Raw genomic sequence first — 25,186 nt, forward strand, 5'->3', positions numbered from 1 at the left:
TATAGCAAGACTATGAAATGTAAACCACTCTGTTACTGGACTTTATCATAATCAGTTATAAAGAAACCCTCTGTTACTAATTCAATTAATATCTGGAAATAAATATTCGTTCATTCTTATAATCAAGGGAACACAGGTGGTAGAGTCTTATAAAAACCCCAGTGCACTAAAACACTTATCCTTATTTTTTCATACTTACCAGGAGGGGCCTCTAATTTGATTTGAGCCAAAATCAACAGATAATGTAGAAAAGATTAAACGATTCTTAAGCAAAGGAATTATTGGCTTATATGTTTCATCCATGGAGTATCTGAAACACTCCTGCCAAGTTTCAAACTCCAGCCTTCTAATATACCTCCACGGTATTAACAGATTTCACACCAGCAACCAAAGATGGAAGAGAATTGGAAGGGTGGAGTGAAAATGCACAGTTGCTGATTTCACTTTCTTGTTTTTCTTAGATTGAATGCCCCAAACTAATAATTATTGCATGATAAATGAGGAACAAATTGAAGTGTGACTCCAGCTTGTGAGAAATCTTTGGTGCATAAAACTTTGAACAAGACACATCCAGCTTTGCAAATGGTTGCATCCAAACTTTAGTCACTCTGGCAACCAGTTTTGTTTAATCAGGCAATTTCTTAGAGTTGTCTTTTGAATATTTGTGACTTAAAATATTTTAAACTAATATTCAGAATTTTAAAGTTTAATAATGAAGAATGAACTTTATTTTTAATGTTTATTCATTTAAAAAACTATCTCTGGAATTTCACCTAAATTGCCTATGTCAGGAGATCAGAACATCTCTCTAATGCAGAATTTATACTAGTTCCACTACAGTTGTTTTGGATTTTTCCCTAAAATTATGACTTTGTTATCTCAGATAAAGTTTTTAGGTTTTAGATTTTTTCATATAATAAGAGTAATTTTACTTATATGTTATAAAAATGCCTTCCACTGTTTTCTTCCATGGGACATGAAAACTGTTAAGGTGATAGATTTAGCGAAAGTGCCTTCCCATTCCTATAATTCTGATATGGAAGTGTGTTATATCCTGGGTTAGGATATCCATTTCTAGCTTACCAAGAATATTTTTAGACAGTTTTCCAGTTTCTCTGAATTCACTATGTACTCTTTTAATAGAAAAAATTCCAAGATAAAAAGAGCTCAGTCATATTGATTGATCAGTTATCAACGTCCAAAGCACATTTTTGAATCCAAAATTGTCAAGCATGCTGGTATGATACCATCATTCTTTCTGTTGGACTCAGAAAGATTATCAAGTTGGTTTTGGGTCATTTATGAAAATCTGTCTTATACGTTTCCTTGGGGTAAATGGGTTTTTTGTTGTTTTGTGTTTTACATATTTTAAAGTTTAAAAAGCACAGTATTCCACTTCTCTCCACGATACATTTCCTTCACCATCCAAAATCCTTATGTAGTCTCTGAACTCTTAAGTTAAGTAGGTCCCTTGACAATGCAGCAAGCCTAGTCAGTGGTTGGTCATTTGAAAGGAGTACATTTTAATATTCTGAATCAGTGCATCATAGAAATGCATTCTGAATAATGCATGTCTCCTACTTTAATTACTTGTTTAATTAGTTTGTTTCAAAGCCTAGAGCAACTGCTGTTGTTCCGATGATTAGAAAATTGCTTCCAGTTGCAGAAATCTATTTCCTGTTGTTTGTTCTGGCAGTGATCGCAGACCGGCCTCCCCCAGTCATTCGACAGGGTCCTGTGAATCAGACTGTAGCAGTGGATGGTACTTTAGTGCTCAGCTGTGTGGCCACAGGCAGTCCAGTGCCCACAATTCTGTGGAGAAAGGATGGAGTCCTTGTTTCAACCCAAGATTCTCGAATCAAACAGCTGGAGACCGGAGTACTACAGATCCGATATGCTAAGGTAACTTGAAATGACACCCTGGGTTTCCCATTTTGTTCCACTTTGGTTTTGCCTCCAGCAACTAGTGTTGAAGTCTCAAATTTTAGAATCAACGAAATGTTAATAACAGTATTAATATATTTTTAATTTGATGTGTTGTTCTTTCAGACATTTCACTGTGTATATTAAAGATGATTTGACTTATAATTTAGCCCATGGCAAGTAGTTTAAGGTTTTATATGGAGGAGAAAAGGATGAGGATTTATGGGAGATAAAAATACCTTCCAAGTGGTGATGTGATGCATTCATTCCATAAAACATTTTTCAAAGATATCTTCCAGTATCATGTTATGTGCCGTGTACTCGAAGAGTTCTTTTATTGTGAATATTTGGTTCAGAATTTTGCAATTACAGAATACTCTGCATGCAAACAATAAAGCAATGTACACATTGAATGTACATTTCAAATCAGAATATTAAATGATGAAAGCCCACAGGTTTGTGGGAACAATTTAGGGATTTACCTTCCCAGGGCGTCACATCCCATACCTGTTCTTTCAGGACTGTGTTCTTTTGCTTTGATTTTTCTTTTCATTTTAGATCAAGATCAGACAAGCTCATGAGGCATATGAAAGAATAGCCTTGACAGCAATAAACATAAATTTCGATTGCTTTATTGCCTATTGTGGGCGGCTTCTTTGGAGCTTTGGATCAACATAGCAGTTCATTTTATGTGCCACGAAAGTTAATATGTTGTACTTTTATGTGACAATGATTGTGACTTTGTTATTACAATTGCCAGAGCAAGATGACAGCATTTTTGTTTTATCCAACATTATTTGATGATAGAATTATTACCTTAGGCAGAGGTATATGGGTTCATTATGGTACTGATGATTTTAACGTTGAACATGTGACCTGTGTTTGTTTTCTGGCAGTCAGTCTTTCAAAGGAAGAGAGAGCATCATTCCAGCTGGAGTTTGACTTTATACTTACGAAACTGCCTTAAGTTACAGGTTAAAAACATAAAATGAGAAAAAAGAGTGAATGCTTTAAGAAGAAATCATTTTGTGTCTATCCATTTTCTATAAATATTTGTTTATCTCTGATATCCATATGGGTGTAACTCACATAATATATGAAATAGCAAGAATAGTCACTGGCTAAATTTTATTAGCCCTATTACGTGACTTATTAAATATAAAGCTATAAATTAGTAATAGATTAACCCTTTGAAATTAAAGTTATATAGCTCATTGTTTACTGCACGACACAGAAAATGGTGATGTTAATGCACTTAAACATTATATTTTTATTATACAGTTAGAATAACATTTTTGTCTTCTGTCTTCATGCAGTATTTTACTTCACATTCAATAAAAACAAATTAAGAGGCAGTTTCTGGTTAGTGCTTTTTAATGCAAGTTATCCATATTCATGGACCATATACAAAACTATAATTGCTTTTTCAGCCCAGTGAGCTCTTGATTGTTCCAAATATTTATTTTGCATCTGTCTTCTCAGCTGGGTGACACTGGTCGGTACACCTGCATTGCATCAACCCCCAGCGGTGAAGCAACATGGAGTGCTTACATTGAAGTCCAAGGTAAATTCAATAGTGTTTTACCTTAAAATAAAGCTTTTGTTTACTCACTGGTAAAAAGATAAAGAGCATGTCTTGATGCTTGAGTAGGTGGATGAGTATGATATCTACATTTATGTGCTTATCTGCGTAAACATCTTTCATCTTTTTCTTCTTTGTTAGAATTTGGAGTTCCAGTTCAGCCTCCAAGACCCACCGACCCAAATTTAATCCCTAGTGCCCCCTCAAAACCTGAAGTTACAGATGTCAGCCGAAATACAGTAACGTTGTCATGGCAACCAAATTTGAATTCAGGTGCAACTCCAACATCTTATATTATAGAAGCCTTCAGGTAGAGTGAAGACGATGTTTCCTAGTTGTTCTCTCTTTTGATTTACCATTAAATATGCATGTTCTAACTTGTGTATCTATCCTTAGCCATGCATCTGGCAGCAGCTGGCAGACCGTAGCAGAGAATGTGAAAACAGAAACATTTGCCATTAAAGGACTCAAACCTAATGCAATTTACCTTTTCCTTGTGAGGGCAGCAAATGCATATGGAATTAGTGATCCAAGCCAGATATCAGACCCAGTGAAAACACAAGGTAAATATTGATTTACTCAGCCTTGAGACATCTACTTATCTTTAGATGTTATAATTTTACAAGTAACTCATTTGTACTACATGCTAGGATTGTATATTTAACATAGATCTATTATCCAAGTTGCTCAATTAATTTTTAATACACAGTGTCTGCATACTTTCTTATTTTCTGGGCTAAGCACTCCAAGACAAGATGAATAACAGAGAAATGTTTCTCATTTTATAAATCACAAATCCAGTGAGCAAAAATATTATGTGAATATTTTTGTATTATTTTCAATTTTTTGATTTTTAAATATGACTATATGTGGGTGTAAAATTTTAATCACATAATTGTATTTAAAATTGAGTAAATTTTATGTATGTTGAGATTAATACTCATGACCTACTGGATGAGTTTTGAACATTACAACCATTGCAAAAATAGTTTAGGTCTGTATGTTGTTTCGCCTATCTTTCATTGCCAATTATGTGAACCATGATATATTAAACTTTTAAATGGAAATCATGTATATTTTCGTCAAAGCTGGGTTAAAGAAACAGATAAAAGGAAAAATGAACATGTTGAAGCTGCTTCTAAAAACATTTGAAACTGGAAATTTTTTCACTTGGACCACATTCTGGATACACTGCTTTTTATTGTCTTTCATGAATAGGAATTTATTATTATTATTATTTGTGTGTGTGTGTGTGTGTGTGTGTGTGTGTGGTACGCGGGTCTCTCACTGTCGTGGCCTCTCCCGTTGCGGAGCACAGGCTCCGGATGTGCAGGCTCAGCGGCCATGGCTCACGGGCCCAGCCGCTCCACGGCATGTGGGATCTTCCCGGACTGGGGCACAAACCTGTGTCCCCTGCATCGGCAGGTGGACTCTCAACCACTGCGCCACCAGGGAAGCCCAGGAATTATTTTTAGCTTTCAACAGATTATTATCTCCTACCCACCCTCTTGCTCCTCCTGTTATTTTAATGTTTTAATAGTAGTAAAATTTATATATTAAAAAAAAGATGAATTTGAATCAGCCTTTACCTTTTTTTAAACGTATTGTCATCATAATTAAAATATACTTTATTAATATAAGATTAATAAAGAAAGGTAATTCTAGATGGTAGGGATTAGAAATATAAAATTCTTTTCTCAACATGTCGAGGAATCATAATGTCTCTATCTTAATTCGTATATTTCCAAAGGAAAAATGGAAACTTAGTTACAGTGACAGAAACAAATTGCACACAAAAGTACTGAAAGATTTAAATTACTTTTTCCTGGTTTGGGAGAGGGTCTGCCAGCCATGTTGCATGTTTTGTCTTCTCCAGTGAGTATATAAGCATTCTTTTGGGAAGGACTTTTTGTTTCAGAATTCACTGAGAGAGCAAACTGAGTGTAGAACATGCCCATGTCTGTTTCTTGCTGTGTGAAATCAACACACCCAAATGCATATATTTGCTATTATGAGTCACTTCACCAGTAGCTTTAATATTCTTGGAGCCTGCCTTAAGGCAGTTTGAGGTTTTCAATATTAGATACGCATTTGTAAAGAATGCAGAAACTATGACAGCTGTAAAGTGAACTTAAACTTTTGTCCCCAGTACAGTGGCCTCTACCCAGTAGACCTTAGGAAAAGTTTTTCATTAACTGCAGTTCTGTCATATACTCATATGAATGATTTTGTAAAATATATCCTCAACTCTTAAGCGAGGAGGTAGTCAACATTTTATCTGTGAGTTAATTTAAGTTTTTTTTAAATTTTAATCAACCTACCTTTATACATGATAGCTAGTAGAACAACTTAAAGGAAACAAACCCATGTCAACTGGAAAACTGGAAACATAGTGAAACAGGCATACAATTGCGAAATCAAAGAATTTTTCATCTCAGCTCTTCAACCTACTAGCAAGTTAGTATGTTCCCTGAGCATCGGTTCCCTCATCTATATAATGGGGCTAAAAATCCCTACTCCACAAGATTGGACAAGGATTAAATTAGCCAATTTATGAATATACAGGGCTCATATTTCTTTTATATTATATGCCATAAGACTGTCATTGGACTTGTATTTCTTTCACTGTCTGGACTAAAAACAGAGGAAGTTCATAAAATTTGAGAAACACAGCTAGTGTGCTGAATGAGAAAACCAGAATTAAATGTATCTCGACAGTCTGGAACGATGGGTCAGCACTAACGAGATAAAAATTAATGGAGCAAATTTAAAAGTCTGGTACTTGAACTGAAGTTTAAAAAATTAGCTGTAGAAGAATAGGCTGAGGATACTGGGCTTAAAAAGAGAGTACGTGTGAGTGTGTGTCAGGTGTGTCAGGATGACTTCAGTGTTGGAAGTCAATTAGCACACCTGTCTGAGCCAACGGAGTGAGTAGTTGTCGAAGAAACAAATCTAGTCTCAGCAGAATTATATGCAGATCAAAATCTGAACTGGTCAGATCACGAAGGGAGTAATGTGTCCTATTTTGAGCACTGCATTTTCAGGTAGACTTTTAAGAGGAAGACAGTGAGGATGGTTGGTGAGGCTGCACTAAAGGCTGAAAACCACATCATTGGAAAAGAAATCCAAAGACTTGGCACATTTAACCCCCAAAATAACAACGTTAGACTGGGCTTGACTTTTTCTTCCTTAATATTTTAAGAGTAAGATATGCTTATTCTAACTCCAGGCACCAAAACAAGCCAATGAGTGGAAGTTAACATTGAGGCAGATTTCATCGTCTAGTTCTTAGACTGCTTTTGAGACACACCGAAGCCGAGCTGAGTCAGGCCATAGCAGGAGCCTGGGGAAGAACCTGGGAAAATCCAGTTGAAGGGTACAGAACGTGTAAGCAGTTAGGAGAAGAGCCAGGGGTAGAGGGAATTCAGGAAAGACTTGTTGGAAGTTGATTCACAAGGGAGCAGGCATAATTTCTTTAATTACTTCTGCAGCATGGCTGCAAAAAAAGTCTTCCCCAAGTGGACAATTCTATGAATGAGCTGGGTCTTAAGGTTGCACAGATCCAGGGCATGGTTTCCTGTTCAGGAGTCAGGTAAACCTAGGTCGCAGTTGGAGTTGGAGCCCTGTCCCAGTGTAATCAAAATGTGCTTTCCCAAATACAAGATTTGATAATGCAAGGAAGATGACATGAGCACCTAGCAAGTGGGAGTGGGCTGGGGGGTAGACATTGCTGAGATGGGGGTAGTTGTTGCCAGTGTTACTACTATTCTTTATCCATGTTCTGTCCACACAGCATTCTTGAGCCCTATCTTTTAAAGAATATGCACACAGACGTAGAATGTACAGAATATGTGTATACTATAGATAATAAGAGACCAGTTATTGTAAATAACGAAGGGGGCCTGGATAATGCCCCCCCCCCCCTCAGAGATTATGTATAGGGAGCTCCAATACTGGGGAAATAGTGGGAGTAGAATCATATCTGAGATTTCCTCCAAGTTTAATTCTGAATGTTGGGAAGACCTTTCACATTATAATACATTTCTTTCAGGAGGAGAAGGAAAGCAAGGACAATAAAGGGACCAATTAATACATGTCTCAATATTACATTATTAGACATTACTTTCCATTTTTCTTTCTGATGAGGAATTTTCTAAAATAATATTCTATTGCCAAAATGGTTACACTAGGGATTTTTCCTAGATTTCATGAAGGGATTAACTGGCATGTTACCTCAACCAGAGAAATTAGAGATTGCCATGCAAATTATAGTAGTTACCTTTTAAGATGATTACTAAGACACTTCCTAAAAGGTAGACGATTCCCTGAGGATGGAAGTTTACATGTGAGAGAACATGTTTAGAAGCTAATACAATATGTTTGATATGTGTGTGTTTTCCATACAGTAGTTCACTTTAACTCAACTAATGTTTATTAACACATTCTATATGTATGGAACTGTGCTAGGTATTCTGGGTTCATAAAAATTGACCCAATCCCTACCTTCAAGAAGAGGACTTTATATGCCTGAAAAAATGCAGTTCTCACAAAAATCCCCTCCTCAGAAGTAGCTTCCATTGATATTGCCATTTGACAGATGAGGTAACTGAAAAATAGTGAGGTTAAGAAATCTTCCCAATATTACATGGCTGTCGAGTTGCTAAGTTGGGGAGTTGCCAAATCTGTCTTATTCCAAGAACTCCACTCTTACCCTAGAGGTAGATGGTAGCTAAAGTTGTAGGAGCAAAGGAGACCAGTAGAGAAGTAAATCTGCCTGAGATGGAAAAGTTACAATCAAGTGCTTTCTGTCTCTAGTCTGTGATAATGGGTAGCCCGAAGGCCAGTATGAGCCAAAGGTCTGATAAACTATGAGAAGCCAAAACGATCTCAGGTTTTCTCATTTTGCTTATTTATAAGTTTATAAATCAAGGTTATTACATCTAAGGGTTTTGACTAGCACTCTTTTTTTTTTTCTTTTTGCGGTACGCGGGCCTCTCACTGTTGTGGCCTCTCCCATGGCGGAGCACAGGCTCCGGACACGCAGGCTCAGCGGCCATGGCTCACGGGCCCAGCCGCTCCGCGGCATGTGGGATCCTCCCGGACCAGGGCACGAACCCGTGTCCCCTGCATCGGCAGGCGGACTCTCAACAACTGCGCCACCAGGGAAGCCCCTGAATAGCACTCTTGTTCTGTCTTGTCTTTCATTTGCCTGCCTTCCATGGACTTCATCAAACATACTTACCAACCTCATTTTTTAAAATTTTTATTGGAGTATAGCTGACTTACACTGTTGTGTTAGTTTCAGGTGTGCACCAAAGTGAATATTATATGCACATATGCATATGTCCACTCTCTTTTAGATTCTTTTCCCATATAGCCGACCTCATTTTTTGTTTGTTTGTTTGGCCACGCCATGAGGCACGTGGGAATCTTAGTTCCCAGCCAGTGATCGAACCCTTACCCCCTGCAGTGGAAGCTCAGAGTCTTTTTTTTTTTTCAGATCTGTTCTCTCTTTCTATGAGTTTGTTTGTTTGCTTGTTTGTTTTTGAAGTATAATTGACCTACAACACTGTGTTAGTTCCTGTTACGTAACATAGTCATTCGATATTTCTATACATTTCAAAGTGATCACCAGCATGTCTAGTTACCATATGTCAACATACAAAGACATTACATAGTTATTGACTACATATCCCACCCTGTGCATTTCATACCTGTGAGTCATTTATTTTGCAACTGGAAGTTTGCAAAGAAGTATGAACTTCCAGTTGACTTGCATTCTTAACCAAGAAACTTAGATCCCATGAATAAGGTGGTCTGGGGTAGTGAAAAGAGCATGCATGATTTGTGTCCAAAGGCCTGGCTTTTACTGCCTGCTCATGGATGCTGTGGCCTTGGAGCAGGTGTTCAGTCTTTCTGTAGCCAAGTTCCCTTCCTTGAAGACTGGCAGCGTGGAGTCTTAACCATTGGACCACCGGGGAAGTCCCCAACCACATTTTTCATATTCATGTTTTTGTTTTCTATCCGACCTCAGTTCTTTAAAAGTATTTAATCATTCATAAAGCTAAACTTCTTGTTTCTGTTGCTTGTGCGATGGAAAGTAATCCAGAATATATGTGCCAAGATACAGTACTTTGAGAAGGAGAATTATGGATATTAGAAAAATCTTAATTTTCTTCTCTTGTTCATCCTGTGTTCCCTTTTACTACTGTAAACAAAGCAAAGCGTCTGTACTTAGAAAATCTCTTTAGAAACAGGCAATTTTTATCAAGTACAGACTTCTTAGTAAGTTTAACAAAACACTCTCTTGTTGGGAAAAAAAGCGCAACATAAATGAACACTAGTAGCAGTTTAATTCTTATTATGTTCTCGGTCTCCTTTCCAAAAATGTTGTTCTTCAGATTTAGAACTCTTTATTGAACCTTTCTGACAGTGATACAATAACTAAACTAAACCAAACCATCAATTAAATAGATGTTAAGTACTCTTTTCTCATCAGATTTGTTTTGTTCTGTTCTATTCTGTTTTATTCTATCTTATCCTATGCTATCCTATTGTGTTGGTGGTTCCTGTATCCTCCATCATAACCATTAACTTATCATATATCTTATTTGTTAAGCTATCCAGGTTCATCTTATACAGTGAGGATGTCTTTTTGTGCTTGCTTTTCACTTATGTGTGTCCATTCTCTCCATTACTCATCTGCTGTCCTGCAAATCCTGGCTCTTTTCTTTCTGGCATAGTTAGGATCAGTACAGAAGGTTGTGTAACAAACTCAGAGGAGATTGCATAGGCTCCTCATCTTTGGCAAGAAAGTGATCATTACATGATAGGAGGAACCCTCAAATGCTGCTGTTTGCCATTGTTATCTTTGCCTCCTGCTCTTTATTGCCGCCTCCATGCCCTCTGCTTGTTGTCTCTCTCTGTATGTCCTATCCTCCTGACTCTCGTAAAAAGGTTAAGTTGTTCCTATTTTATTCTGTATCACAGGTTGGAATTATCCTTCACAGTTGGAATGCTGCTTCTTTTCTGAGATTTTTCTATGAATGAAAGGATTGTTTCCCCCATGCTTTCATTCAAGTCAGTTGCATTGTCTAGGATCTGACACAGTCTCCTTGGATTGTTGCAGATGTTCCCCCAACAAGTCAGGGGGTGGATCACAAGCAGGTCCAGCGAGAACTGGGAGATGTCGTACTACATCTCCACAACCCCACCGTCCTTTCTTCCTCTTCGGTCGAAGTGCATTGGACAGTGAGTCGTTGTTGCTGCCATAATATTTGATCTCAGTTTTAATAAGCAGATGGCTTTGGAAGATCATAACCTGAAAAAATATATGTATATATAGAGAGATGCAACAGATAGTTAAATTATATATATCTGTTGCTTACCTCTCTACCAATGATAACTTTATAATGTAAGCATTGTTTATTATGGTAGCTGTGAAATGGCTTTAAACAGAGAAAAATTTCATCTTGTGTGTATTTTATATTATGCTGCAGTAACGAACTTTACCAGTCTCAGACAAAACAAATTATATATTCATAGTACTATAACGATAGGATCATTAGCATATGAATTTTTGAAACTGAAAAGTATTTCTGAATAATATTAAGTAGTCTTTTAAAATTAGGAAGTGGAAAAATAGATTTTATTTCCTCATCCCCTTGACAGTCTGACTTACCTCTAGATATCTGTTGTGGAAGTGCCATGATGCCTCACATTTCTGCATGAAGCATAGAAATTAGTATCTAATATTATACATAAAAGCTGAAAAAGCGGACGTATTACAAAAGATAGTGATTTGTTTTTAGTATTCTACTTTATGTAAACTAGAAAACTGTGGAATGAAGTCAGATAGAATTTTTTGGCATTCTGTCACATTTAATTTTCATAATTTTCTAAAAAGTCAATAAAAGGACATGAATGATTGCATTTTTATTTGTCATTTTAACAGGTGGACCAACAGTCTCAGTATATTCAAGGATACAAAATTCTTTATCGCCCGTTTGGAGCCAGCCATGGTGAATCAGAGTGGTTAGTTTTTGAAGTGAGGACTCCAACCAAAAATAGCGTGGTTATTCCTGATCTCAAAAAAGGAGTCAACTATGAAATTAAGGCTCGTCCTTTTTTTAATGAATTTCAAGGAGCAGATAGTGAAATTAAATTTGCCAAAACCCTAGAAGAAGGCAAGTATAACGAAATGTGCGGTTACTATGCATTGCGATACTTTTTTGTTAGGCTTTTATTAACTTAATGGAAAAGTATTAATGACATTAAGTCATAATATTAGTGACATTAATTATTAACTGTTTTGATAGTGAGCATTGTATTTTGTTAATAGGATTTATTTAATTAGAACTACTAAAAACCAAAATTCTATTATACTCGACTTGCTTTAGTAGTGGCCTATCTAAAAATGTGCGAATGTGTACATTGTGTTACTTAATGACATATTGGATATATTTAATTATTCAGAACTAAGATTCACATTTAAAGATGGAATTATTCTCAACTTGCTTGTCTTTCCATTAATTATTTTTCATTCATTTATCAAATGTTATTTTGAGTGATGATCCGTAAATAAGGTGAGTAATGTTTTGGTTTGCCTGGGACCTTCTGGGCTTAGCATTTTATGCCTCATGTCCCTGGAAACCCCTCAGCTCTAGACAAACCAGTATGTTTGGACACTCTATAACTAGAGATTAAAAATTAGTATTTACGTAAAGGTTAAAGGTTACATGTCACAAGTGTACTCTTTAAAAATAACCAGAATTTTTCCTAAAATGTCTTTATTACTTTGATTACAATAAATTATAGGATACAGTTAATAACATGGATGGTTAGTATTTATCTTTATGCTTTTGAACATTTTTAGGGAGAACATGGGACTAGGGTTACAGGGTAGGAGAAAGAGGAATTCTCCTGGGATGTTTTGTGGAGATAATCTATATAACTTTGGTTATGGAAAACTCACGATAACAATAGGTTAGTGATATCGAGGAAAAACAAATAGTTTGGGACTATTCATATTGAATGAGATACATCTTTAAAACATATACATATATGGATATAAATTTTATATGTTTTTGTTTAAATGTTAAATGCCTGCTTTCAGTGTTCTCTAATGTGCTCATAATATATCTACTTTTTAAAACAATTTCATAGCACCCAGTGCCCCACCCCAAAGTGTAACTGTATCAAAGCATGATGGAAATGGAACTGCAATTCTTGTCAGTTGGCAGCCACCTCCTGAAGATACTCAGAATGGAATGGTCCAAGAGTATAAGGTAAATAAATACATATATAGCAATTTACTGATGGACACCGCTCTCCCCTGCGGAAAAAAGGAAAAAAAAAAAAAAAAAAAAAACAAAGCAACCTTGGTTAAACTGTTCATGGATATTTGGCGCCATCTGCTGGTGCACACAGCAGCATGTAAAATTATTTTTTAAATACTTTCCTGTTTATTCAATAATTGTGGAATAATTTTTTCTTAAGCCGTTTGAAAAAAAGAATTTAAAAGAGAGAATTTACCTGGTCACAGTACATATAGGTACATATAATTTCACACAAACAACAAACGTAAAGGCTAATAAAAGAATCTTTTTTTTTCCCCTTAAAAAACAGCTTAAATACATTTTGCAGAATTGGTTTGCCCCATAGAATTGTATCAGATATGGTTTGACTTCTTTCTTTTAACATGTTTGGAATTTTGTAACATTGGAGCTAAGTTGGAAAAATTATTTTATTGTGCCTGAAAATTCTTTTATAAACCTTGTTTTCATCTCTAAACAAAATTTTATGTCTCAGAGGAAATTCAATTATAAACTTCTGTATATATTTAAACGAATTTTTTAAACATATGATGTATTGTCAAGTAATGTAATCCAGCGATTCTGAATAATTATTTTTACCTGTGAAGTTATCAGCTCTAATCATTGAATTTAGAGAGGGTTATATAGATTCATCTCCAGCAAATATTTTCAAGCATGCCAAGGTACAATAAAAATTAAGGACATGAGATTTATCCTGTTAATGAATATACATTAAAGCACAGTTTTAATGAGCTATGATAAATGAATAAACGATAGATTGAATTAGGGAAATCTCAACAGAGAGTAAATTTTATGTGTATTTTTTCAACACTTATGTAGACACACTACATACTAGAAGACTTTTAACTGTAAAACGTATTTCTATAGACACTGCCTTATATGTCCATTATACCTCAGTATTTTTCTAGTTACTAGCTAAATTATGATACTTTGTAAATTATCTCATATATGTAAATATTTGTATATGTTTATTGATATGAAACTGATGTTAAGAAGGTGAACACATTTACCTTCTACAGGTAGTTATATGCTAACATCAGAATCACTTATGGAATCATTTTCCAAATATAGGTGCCTGGCCACCATTCTCAGAGATTCTGATTCAGGAAGTCTAATAAGGCCCTTGCATATATACTTTGGTAGATCTTTCCAGGTGATTCTGTTGTGCACTTTCGGATAATACCCAAATAAAGATCATAAGTGTACTTTTGAGTACCAAATTAATTTGTACAATGACCAAATATACTGAGCTCAATTTTAGGTATAACAGTTTATTTTAAAATGATTTTTAAAAACAAACTAAAAACCCCTGTATGACAGTTGCATGTACTTTAAAAGGGCAACATATTTTTAAAGTATTTAAAATACTGCCATAAATGTGCTGTGGATATTTTAGGGTATTTCAAATAGATCTTCTACTGTAATTGAGTCATTAAAAGGTAAGAGTCTCTACACTTTCAAGTGCCTTCTCATGAGTTTCAAGGTTATTTCAAGACTGGGAAGTGATGGGGTGCTATCGTTCAGTCCAGAAAAATAAACCGTCATAGAGATTTTCAAGCATATAAAATGTGGCGATGTCTCAGCTCTTAAGCGAAATTGTGTAATGTAGGCATTTTCCCCTAAGAGTCAAAACTCATTTCTCTCCTAAAGAAATGTGAAAGGGTGGATTTCACTTAACTTCATGGTCAATTTAAAATAATAAAATGCCTTTCACAACCTGATTGACTGGTACAAAATCAGTTTGTGGCTTTGGTTCAGCTGTGTAATGTAATTGAGGGGAAAAAAGTCACAAAGGACTCTTTATTTCCAAATGGTCAGACCCTAGTATAGAGTCTGACCATTTGTTGGTATTATGCATTGAAATTATATTAAAATGATATTAACTTTCAAAGAAAAAAATTAAAGGTTCTTGCCCGTGTGATAGAGGACACTGACACTCTTAGATTTATTTGAAATCCCATTTCCTGTTACAGTTTAGACAATAGGCTACTTGAAACTAATCCTACACCTTGCTTAAGGACATCGTAAAGAATATAGAGCATGTTTTACTACTCCATGGATCATTTTCTTATAGAAACTGAGTCCAAATACTGTCATGCATCATATTCAAGCTCTATAACATTGCAAAAGATCACTCTAATAATTAAATAATCCGTCAGTGAAATTTAAATTAAGGATTATAGCATAGTTCAGAAATCTTAATTTCCTGAAAATAACTTCCTACCACAAATATCAAAATTAATGAGACATACAATAATTTTCTTATTAGGAGAATATTTTTCTTTTAAATCAAATATGTATTGTTATTCTTTATGATCTTATATATGTTATTAAAGGCTAATTAAAATTACTGTAAATACAAGATCAGAGTGCTATGTTTCTTTCATTTTTCCTTTCAGTGCTATTTTTCTTTCAAATTTTTCTTTCAGTTTCAACCTACCATAGGTGGAATAAATCCTAGAATGATCCTTACTCTTTATGTTCAGTTTTATTTTTAAAAACCATGTTTATGCCAAGATACTTTAGATTATTCAGAAGCTCTCTCTATTTAAATCAACTGTTTCTCAATTTTGACATGAAAGGTGATGGGACTGTGACAGCACCAGGGAATTTTATCTAGAGAACTGTTGAAGTAAAGTATTAGACACAGAGTTTCCTACTCATTTTTGTTTTGTGATATCTGGTCAGCTAGTATTATGCAAGTCCATAGTAGGAATGAAAATACTGAATGATAATAGGTAAGTTATTGTTCTTTATCTAGATGTATACAGCTTTTTGCAAGTTCCTTTTATTTTTTCCTGGCATATAATTTCTAGGTGTTAAAAAATCCTGATGATAAGGTTAATAAGAACCAGGGTCTTGGTAGAATCATTTGTGGAATCATCTGATATAATCCTTTGTAGAAACTTTTATAGAATCACCTGGTATAATCCTTTAAAAGTATATAAGAAAGTTCAAGGAGGTCTTTAAGGTACTACTAAGGTACTACTAGGTTTGACTAGAAGAGTCTTCTCAGAACTAGATCCAGGGGATAAATGACTTTTGAAACTTCCTACATTAGGTTCATGATAAGTCTGAACTCTGTCTAAGTCTAAAACCACAGTGCTGATCTTTGCATTAACTTATATAATTTGTTGTGTTCTTCTTATAGGTTTGGTGTCTGGGCAATGAAACTCGATACCATATAAACAAGACAGTAGATGGTTCCACCTTTTCTGTGGTTATTCCCTCACTGGTTCCTGGGATCCGGTATAGCGTAGAGGTGGCAGCCAGCACTGGAGCGGGAGCCGGGGTGAAGAGTGAGCCACAGTTCATCCAGTTAGGTGAGTGCCAGTGCAGATCTGGTTTGAAAGACATATCAGTGTACCCACTGTCCTGCTTTTCTTTTTGGTATATAGTGGAGCCAACCATTGCAAGTTGAATAGGCTATGGAATGTGGCAATAGAATTATGAAAATGATGGTGTTAGCTTTATTTTACCTATCTATAATATCACAACTGAATTTAAACTTATCCAAGCACACATTTTTAAATGATATTTTAAGCAAAAGGCTGTCAGTATTGTGTCATCCTAATCCTGTCCTATTGAATTTTTTTCATCTTTTCAATAAATACTATTAATTGAGCAACAAGGATGCCTCAGGGAACAGGAAAGATGCAGTCTGCACCTGCATGGAACTTACAGTGGTTTGGGTTTAAAAAGAAACAACTTAAACTAGGTATTGGAAGTTTACAGCAATATGCAATTTATATTCACCATTTATGTGTCTTTAAAATTGCATTGCTTTTGATAACAAAAAAGATAGATTGAGATGTAAAAGAGCATTGGAATATGACATATGCTAATTACTTAGAAAGTTAAAAATGCAATGTGTGCTTCAAAAGTGGTTAGATGAATAAAAAAGAAACACAAAAACCTGACAGAAGCCTTAGTTACCACACTTCATGATAGACAATGTGGCATGAACATAAAATTCAAATTTATTGGTTACCAGTAAAATCTGAAACAAACAACAAAAAAACAGCACCAAAATTATAAATGGAAAGGGGAGAGAAAAGGGTCAGATATTAAGAGGTGACATTTAAATTAAGATACTAAGAAGCATATAGTCAACTTTGTTTGTTCCTTTCACATCAGAAGTTAAGCATTAGTAATATTTCATGCCAGTTACTAAATTATGAAAATGAATCAGATACATGAATCTTTATATATCACAAATAAGTATATAGTACTGTTGCATGTTGATAATATTGATGACATCTTAGAAATTATTTCAGAACAAAATTAAGAAGCATTCCACTGTGAATAAACTTTGTTGCTGTACGTAATGAACTTTGCATTCAATTTGGAAACGGCTATTGATGTTACAGTGTTAAGACTGCTACCCGCTGTAACAGATAACACTTGCAGAACTTCTGGAGTGCAATATAATAAAGTCTACCTGAAGTCCAATGGTTGTAGCTATGGAGGGTCACAGACTGATGAGGTGTCCCTTCTTTAACATGGGGCTTCCAAGGTTGACCCTGGGCCAGAAGAAAGGAAGAAAAGAAACACATAGTGTGGAGGAGGGTTTAAATGGCACATGTCTGGAAATGGTGCACATCACTGCTGCACAGAGCTTAGTCTTGTGATTCCAAACAGATGAATGGCAACACTGCAAAATCAAGTAACTGGCTAGGGAGCTACCTCCCAACAGCTCTATGCTATGAGAGTACCATTCACGTCTTTACTGGAGGGCTTGCTGCTTCTGCCACAGCCATTGGCCAGAATTTGATTTTTGGATTATCTTTTACAACGAGCACTTTTTTTTTCAACAGAGATTATAATATACACAACTTTTAAGCAAAAAGAGCTTCATGGTTTATTTCTGGTTCATTTATTCCAAAATTTTTAGGCAATACCGAAAACTATGTTTAAAAATTGCTTGATGTATCTGTTACAACGTTATCTAAGGTATGGGGGAAAATAGTCTGAACATAGATACTTTTACTCAAATAGTTGCCTAGTTTTGTGAAAAGTCAGTATTAACTTATTAAAACTGAAATTAAAAGTTACATGGTGATGACCTTATACATTGTCATGTCATTTACTTATTTTGTATAATATATGACTTTCAGTACTGGGTTTTCAAATATGAATTAGAAAAAGGACCATGTGTAATTTTATTTATTTAAGATTTAAATCATGGGATTTAAGGGTCAAATTGGTTTTCTTGAAATTATAGATGTGTTCCAATTTTCCATATCTTAATATAGCCTCAGCTGCAGTGAGACAAAGACTGAGGTACAGAGAGGCCATTTTAATTCATTAGTCACACCACACTTTATTCTGTTAAGCCCATCTGGTCGTCTGCATGGAACCTCTCTTGGCTGTCTGCATAAAATCTGAAGCTACCCAACTTAACCTTGCACAAATAACCATGAAATCTATAAACCTAGCAGATACAAAGGGTGTAGTAGAAATAAAAGAAGAGTCAGCTTGGTGAACTTTCAGAGGATGAAGTGCTTGTAGGATAACCATAGATAAAAGAGTCTGGAACATGAAATAAAACTTTCAGTCAACAAACAGTTGAAGGCAGGTGACGGCAACTGCTTGTGAAAATAGGTTTTTCAGACTTGACCCTCCATAGAATGAAATCTGGAATTCTGTTCAAGAAAATAAAAAACACACGCATGGGCTTCCCTGGTGGTGCAGTGGTTGAGAGTCCGCCTGCCGATGCAGGGGACACAGGTTCGTGCCCCGGTGTGGGAAGATCCGGATGGGCCCGTGAGCCATGGCTGCTGAGCCTGCGCGTCCGGAGCCTGTGCTCCACAATGGGAGAGGCCACAACAGTGAGAGGCCCGCGTACCGCAAAAAAAAAAAAAAAAAAAAAACACACGCATGCACAACACGCGTAGCAATTTAGCCTTTTTACGTAGAAAGGGGTGCTATTTTCCTAAGACTGTTTCCTTAGCCATTGAATGCTACTTATTTTACCTGCCAGTGTCTTAACAGGATGCAATGTCATTTAATAAGAAAAAATAATCAGTAAGCATTTTTTTTCTGTTAGAGAAATGTTATTCATAACTAATGAGTTATACCAATTATTTTTCTTGGAAAAAAATAGTTTTGGACTGAAACAAATGTTTCTACTTTAAAGCAGGTGGTGTTAGCAGAACATTTTCAGAGTCAAATGCACGGGCTTCAGTAGTTGTGGCACGTGGGCTCAGTAGTTGTGGCGCATGGGCTTAGTTGCTCCGAGAATAGCAATAAATTCTATCAGTTTTTAATTCTTGAATCAAAATAGCTGACAGAAAACGGGAGACTTTTTGACTATTCATAACACTTGATAATTCTTGCCCATATTTAATGAACGTTCTTATAGCTATTGCTGGCCGTGTTCATTATTTTAAAAGGAAGATTTTTCATAGTTCTTTCAATGGTAACATGATTTTAATTTTTCATTGTTTTTTTATTAATGATTCTGAATTTTTTTGTTTTTTGCGGTACGCGGGCTACTCACTGCTGTGGCCCCTTCTCGCTGCGGAGCACAGGCTCCGGACGGACGCGCAGGCTCAGCGGCCATGGCCCACGGGCCCAGCCGCTCCGCGGCACGCGGGATCCTCCCAGACCGGGGCACGAACCCGCGTCCCCTGCATCGGTAGGCAGACTCCCAACCACTGCACCACCAGGGAAGCCCAACGATTCCGAATTTTTAGAGACCCTTCTAAACACAGTTTCAAACAATGTGTTTCTGAGGCAGTTAAGTGTCTTAGACTATTCAAGGGTGAGAGGAGGGGAGATACACACACACACACACACACAATTTTTTTTCATTGTCTCATTGAGTTTTACACCCAAATTAACCCAAAGACGGCTTTTCAGATTCTCATGGAAACCCCGTGTCACCTGAGGACCAAGTCAGCCTTGCTCAGCAGATCTCAGACGTTGTGAAGCAGCCAGCGTTCATCGCAGGAATCGGGGCAGCCTGTTGGATCATCCTTATGGTTTTTAGCATCTGGCTGTACCGACACCGGAAGAAGAGAAATGGGCTGACTAGTACTTATGCGGGTATCAGAAAAGGTATTAGCTTTCCTAAGCTTTCCATATTTTACTGTGTTTACATAACTCTTCATTTTAATCTGTGACTCCAAGTTATTCATGATTACGCGTATCCTATATGAAATTATTTTAATATATAAAGATTTTCAAAAGTGCTTTTATTTTATTGCAATATCTGGGTATAACCTCCTCTTGAGTGTCAGTACTATAAATAGGCTTATCGGTTTCAGGCCCAGTTCCTTTAAAATATATTTCACCAGGGTAGGTCTACACTTCGTTGTGATACCATTCCCTTGTTCTCTTAGGGAATTACTGTATATTCTGGAGGAAACTTTTTAATCTCCTTGTCACAGGAATTATAAATACAAGCTTTGGACTGTCACACAATTTTAAAGGGCGTGTTCTTGCCCTTCGTAAAGCTAAAGAGATTATTTATAAATAATGATATTTCTGATTATTTCTGATTATTTACGAAATAGTTTCTTAATAAATGTGCTTCACTTTTCAGAGAGAGGAGGTTTAGAACTTTTTTATTGTTAAATTTAAAGTTGCAGAGCTGAATATGTATATACTGTTAATGGGTGATGATGATTTGTTAAAAAATGTGTTTACAGTTTAGAAGAGAACGTTTATTTAGCTGCAATTGTTTACAATGTTATGGACGAGCCAAATGTGCTAAGGATTTCACAGACACTTTTACCACATATTCTCGAAGTCTGTAGGTTGGTGGTTTGTATTTTATATTTTGTGATGAGGTTGTTAACACTATCAGATAGATAATCCTTTTGCCTTTCCCTCCTCCAATAGCTTCATCCGCTCTGGGCATCAGATCTGGGCTCTAAGGCTCGGTGATTGTGAGTCCCAGTTTTCAGGCCACTGTCCCAATTTATGTCTTTAGTCCAACTAAATTATTTACAGTGCTCCTTCGACTCTTAAAATTGTCCTAGTTTTTGGATGGCAAATTATACACTCACCCTAGTTATAGGGTCCACACTTAAGTCTAAGATAACATTTTTGCTGCCAAGCAGATTTAAAGGATGACCAGTAAACACATACCCCCTGCACCATCACCACCCTTTAAAAAAAATTGTCTACATATTTCCTAAGTGAACATTTCCTACGTGGCTTGGCCAAGTCATTTCTCTGATCAATGATATGGCAAAGTCAGAATTTGTTAGTGCTAGCTAGACCTTTTCTCAATGAAAAGTTCTATTGAATATCCCTGTACGCTTGTAAAACAGTCTGGGACAACAGTCTTAAAATATTTGTGCCCTTGGTCCCAAGGTGTCTTGGCAAGAGTCAACACAAATTCATCACCCACACTGTGGAAATCCATGAATGTGCCTCCTGTCCATGGCTCCACAGCAATCTCTTCGTGTACCTACGTTCACCTTAGTGTTATCATCCTTAAATATGTCTTTTTCAGATATGTGTCCTATGCAGAGATAAAGCAAAATGTCAGCATCCCTGCCTGTGAAATGGAAAACGAGGGCTGGGAGGTTACTGCAAAGAGACTGGGTGCTCGTTACGTATACAAAGTAGATCAATGTCAGGCACACGTGTTACCATATAAAACCCTTGACTGAAAAACAAGGCAGAGAAGGGGTTTGTGGGTGTCTGTGTGTTGTGAAGCCGGGCAGGGGCAGGCTGTTGGGAGCTGTGCGTTTGAAATCCCATTTGAATGAAGAAAAGTGACTAATTAACGTCTAGACTCCTGAATTCCCCAGGAATCCTGTATTTTTTATTGCCATGAAGTCTGATAGCTGTGTACTTGTAACAATTGAATGCTCTCTCTCGTCTTGAAATCTAAATATGTGACATGAAACCCTCTCCCCTTCTGAAATGTTTCTTTTCTTTTACTAATGTACTTTAAGCATGCCGGCAAATGCCTATGTGCTCTTTCTGCAAAACCTGTTAAACTAATATCATTGTCCTTTTAACTAGCTTGTGTTTAAGCAGAAATCGTAGAACATAATTACAAATGTAATTGGTGAGCATTCGATTCTGCTTTCCTCACTTTGCCGTGTTAGCACTTTTTCATAATTCTGGTTGTATGCAGTTTTGAAAAGTGCATCCTGAAATCTTAAATTGTCTATGCCCAAAACAATGCTGGTAATTCTAAGAAGAAAGGAAGTGAAGTATTTTAAAGAAATCAATAGGCTGTTGACCTATAAACCATCAAACCAGAGTGTGACTTTCGGGTAATAGTGAGCATTTTTAACATTTCCCCCCTACATTTATCCGGAGGTGTACCCTCTGCTCGTACCCCTTGTCCACATACATCCACGTAGTGGGAGTTTATTTTATTACTGGAAGCTTTGAGAATTAAGTTGTCCTTTGGTGTACAAGCTGTAAAAAATTCATTTAGGCAGAACTCTCTTCATCTCTTTTCCAGTTCCTTAAACTGAGGTTAGCAGTGGGCTAGGAATACTGACGGGGACCTTTCATTTTTTGCCTGTGTCCTTTTTATTGCAAATTAATGTCCAGGCACTGCATTCTTGCTTGAGTAGCTTTACTTTCAAATGTACCTCTTTATTATTTTTTATGAGGACTGGTTACTACGGCTCTGAATTTTTGATTGTAGCTAAATTACATTGACTCTCTGGAAAGACCTGACTGAAAGAAGACACAGTAGAATTCCTAAGACAGAGACCGCTATGCAGCAAAGGAAGCCCAGTGTATAAACTGGATCCCCAGCATTGAGGGTTTTGTTTTTGTTCCTCCTCGTATGCTCAGAAATAGAATGGTTTGGTAAGAAGTGACAGTTGTAAAGGATGCTACGGCATTTGAATTTGCAACCCCAGTGCTCTAATCTTCAAGTAAATTTCTTGGAGAAGTTCAAATGTGAAGTGGAAAATACATTTTTGGCAGCTTTTTGATCCGTGATAAGTAATCAACATTCTAGTTTGTGTGTATTAAGGATTTCTTTAAAGCAAATTTTAGTCTACAAGGAAGTAATGTAGATTTCCTTGCTTTCTTTACCAGAGCAGTGTTTACTTTAAATTAAGGTGAAGAGCTTGGAAAAAATGTCAGCCTCCTCCCTGTATGAAATGACATGGAAATAGCTGCGGTGTTATCCAACACCCAGGAATGAGAGAAGATAGGAAAAGTGGCAGAGGCAAGGCTGCTACTTTTGAGGTCTGCAGTTCAATTTGAGGCATTATTGATTGGATTAAGATTTATAACTGCAGGGTGAAGGTTTTCAGAGGGGCATTATTGTTCTATTGTTTAGCTTTTGGTGTGGTATTTAAAAAAAAATGCTTAGCCTCCTTCTAGGAAGCTTCTAAATGTAAACTATAATAGAGAAGTTGAAGTTTAAAGCTCCCCATTTTTCCTGTCCATTCACAAATTTCTATCATGATAAAAATGTAGCATTACAGTGTTTGTAGGATAAGTATCAGGCATTTCTTGGCAGTGAAACAATTCAGTTTTATGGGTTTTTTTGTTCCAGTTCTTTCTTTGCTTGCTGCCTTCCTTTCTTCCTTCCTTCTTTCCTTCTTTCTTTCCCTCCTTTCCTCCTTCCCTTTCCCCTTCTCTTCCTTCCTTCCTTCCTCCCTCCTTCCATCTCTTTCTTCCTTTTTCCTCTTTCTTTCTTTCTTTCCCCCCTCTTTCTTTCTTTCTTTTTCTTTCTTTCTCTTTCTCTCTCCTTCTTTCTTTTTCTTCCCCCCTCCTCCCTCCCTCCCTCCCTCTCTTTCTTTCTCTTTTTGTCTTTCTATCTTTCTCTCTGTCTCCTTCCCTCTGTCTCTCTTTCGATGATGAATACTTAAACACACCTATTGGTTAGCCCACTTTAATAAGCCTTTACTTTAAGATTTCTAGATAAGGTTTACGCAAGACTCTGATAATACTTGTTTAAGAACCCATTATCCAATGTTTGGAAATGATTAATAGTAGAGGACTCCTGTTTGTACTAAAGCCATGAGCTAAATCTCTATTACTAAATGCAGGGGTCATTTGCAGGCTAACCCAGCACAATCCCCACCCCCTCCCGTCCTAGAACGTCAGATCCTTCAAAATGGTACCTCAGAGACAAGCTTCTTTTTTAACCTCAGATTTGGTTTTATTAATATATCAGAGTGTCAGAACTACTGGCCTAGTTATTTACATTTGTTTTATGTTCAGCTGTCTGCTTGATTTATACTAATGTGATATGTTCCCTTTCTCTCTTCAGCTTAATAACTGGTTTATATTTTGTTTTGATTTTTCAGTCCCGTCTTTTACCTTCACACCAACAGGTATATATTTGCGCTTACCCCCCTCCTTTTCTTTGTTAGTTCGGCATGTGTTGTACTGTTGTGTTTCTGTTTTTATTTCATTTTCTGCAGTAAGCTGGGGGGACAGGACTTACAATGGAAGACAAGTACATTTACTCATGCCAGGCATGCACTTGAAGTAGAAATGGTTGGTGTTGCCTGTCATTCCTTCAATGCCGTTACTTATTCGTGACTCCGCATTGCATCTTAGCCTTGTTTGCATGTGTTTCATTAGATGGACACACTGTTTCTACCCTCAGCATGATTTAACATGCTAATGATCACATTGATTATTTCAGACTTGGCAGTGCATTTTTTTCCCTTAACTTAAGCTTTCAGGTTTTCAAAGAAAAATTTCTCTCCCTTGCAATTCTCTATCCATACAATCAACATTCTTAAAGGTAACCAAAACATCCAGCACATGTGAAAGATAAAACTTGTCATTTTCCCTAAGTCCGAGCACTAAGATTCCATTCCATTCAGTTTCTTTCAAAGTGGGTCCTCTTCTTTCGATTCACCTTTAGTAAAAGATGTACCTGTAGCCTTTCCTCCTCGGTTTTAATCCAGTTATTATAATCACTGGGAGCACTTATCTCTCCTTAACAGACTCCCAGTTTGGAGTTCTTCTAAGTAGCAGAATTTGGCAGCTTTTAGAAACATATTTCTCCTTAGAAAATGGGTCTATATTTACAGACACGCTAATATCCTTAACCCCTTGGCTGACTATGTGCAAATCTTTTTCTGTTATGGCTAAATTTTATACCCATAATTTATTAAGCCGAGGATGCTTTCAAGAGCATTAAAATATATTTTCAATATGTATACATGTCTGATGAAAATACATTGAGAAGGGTTTTCACAAGCCACAGTAAAAACTAGGTCGCATTCATTACTAATCACAACTTGGCATACATCTTTGTGTGTGGAGAGAAAGAAGGTTTATTTTAACGTTTATCTTTGTCTTACTGGTACTCATATTTCTGGGGAAATGGTCTGGTAGGTTTTTTTCTTCCCAAATTTAAGATTCCACTTACATAAAATCATGAAATTAC

At 36.4% G+C, this 25,186-nt stretch overlaps 1 protein-coding gene across 1 annotated transcript in view; it reads left to right on the forward strand.

Annotated features, from left to right (window-relative positions):
* The window catches only part of ROBO1 (roundabout guidance receptor 1), a 946,213-nt gene that overhangs the window by 870,791 nt on the left and 50,236 nt on the right, over nucleotides 1–25,186 (forward strand). The window contains exons 11-20 of the mRNA XM_065876055.1: nucleotides 1,697–1,902; nucleotides 3,406–3,487; nucleotides 3,647–3,815; nucleotides 3,902–4,068; nucleotides 10,635–10,756; nucleotides 11,460–11,691; nucleotides 12,671–12,792; nucleotides 15,992–16,163; nucleotides 19,705–19,902; nucleotides 24,090–24,116. Of these exons, the coding sequence (XP_065732127.1) occupies nucleotides 1,697–1,902; nucleotides 3,406–3,487; nucleotides 3,647–3,815; nucleotides 3,902–4,068; nucleotides 10,635–10,756; nucleotides 11,460–11,691; nucleotides 12,671–12,792; nucleotides 15,992–16,163; nucleotides 19,705–19,902; nucleotides 24,090–24,116 (1,497 nt within the window). The remainder of the gene's footprint in view (nucleotides 1–1,696; nucleotides 1,903–3,405; nucleotides 3,488–3,646; nucleotides 3,816–3,901; nucleotides 4,069–10,634; nucleotides 10,757–11,459; nucleotides 11,692–12,670; nucleotides 12,793–15,991; nucleotides 16,164–19,704; nucleotides 19,903–24,089; nucleotides 24,117–25,186) is intronic.

This window comes from Phocoena phocoena, chromosome 4 (genome assembly GCF_963924675.1).
Source record: "Phocoena phocoena chromosome 4, mPhoPho1.1, whole genome shotgun sequence".
NCBI lineage: Eukaryota > Metazoa > Chordata > Mammalia > Artiodactyla > Phocoenidae > Phocoena > Phocoena phocoena.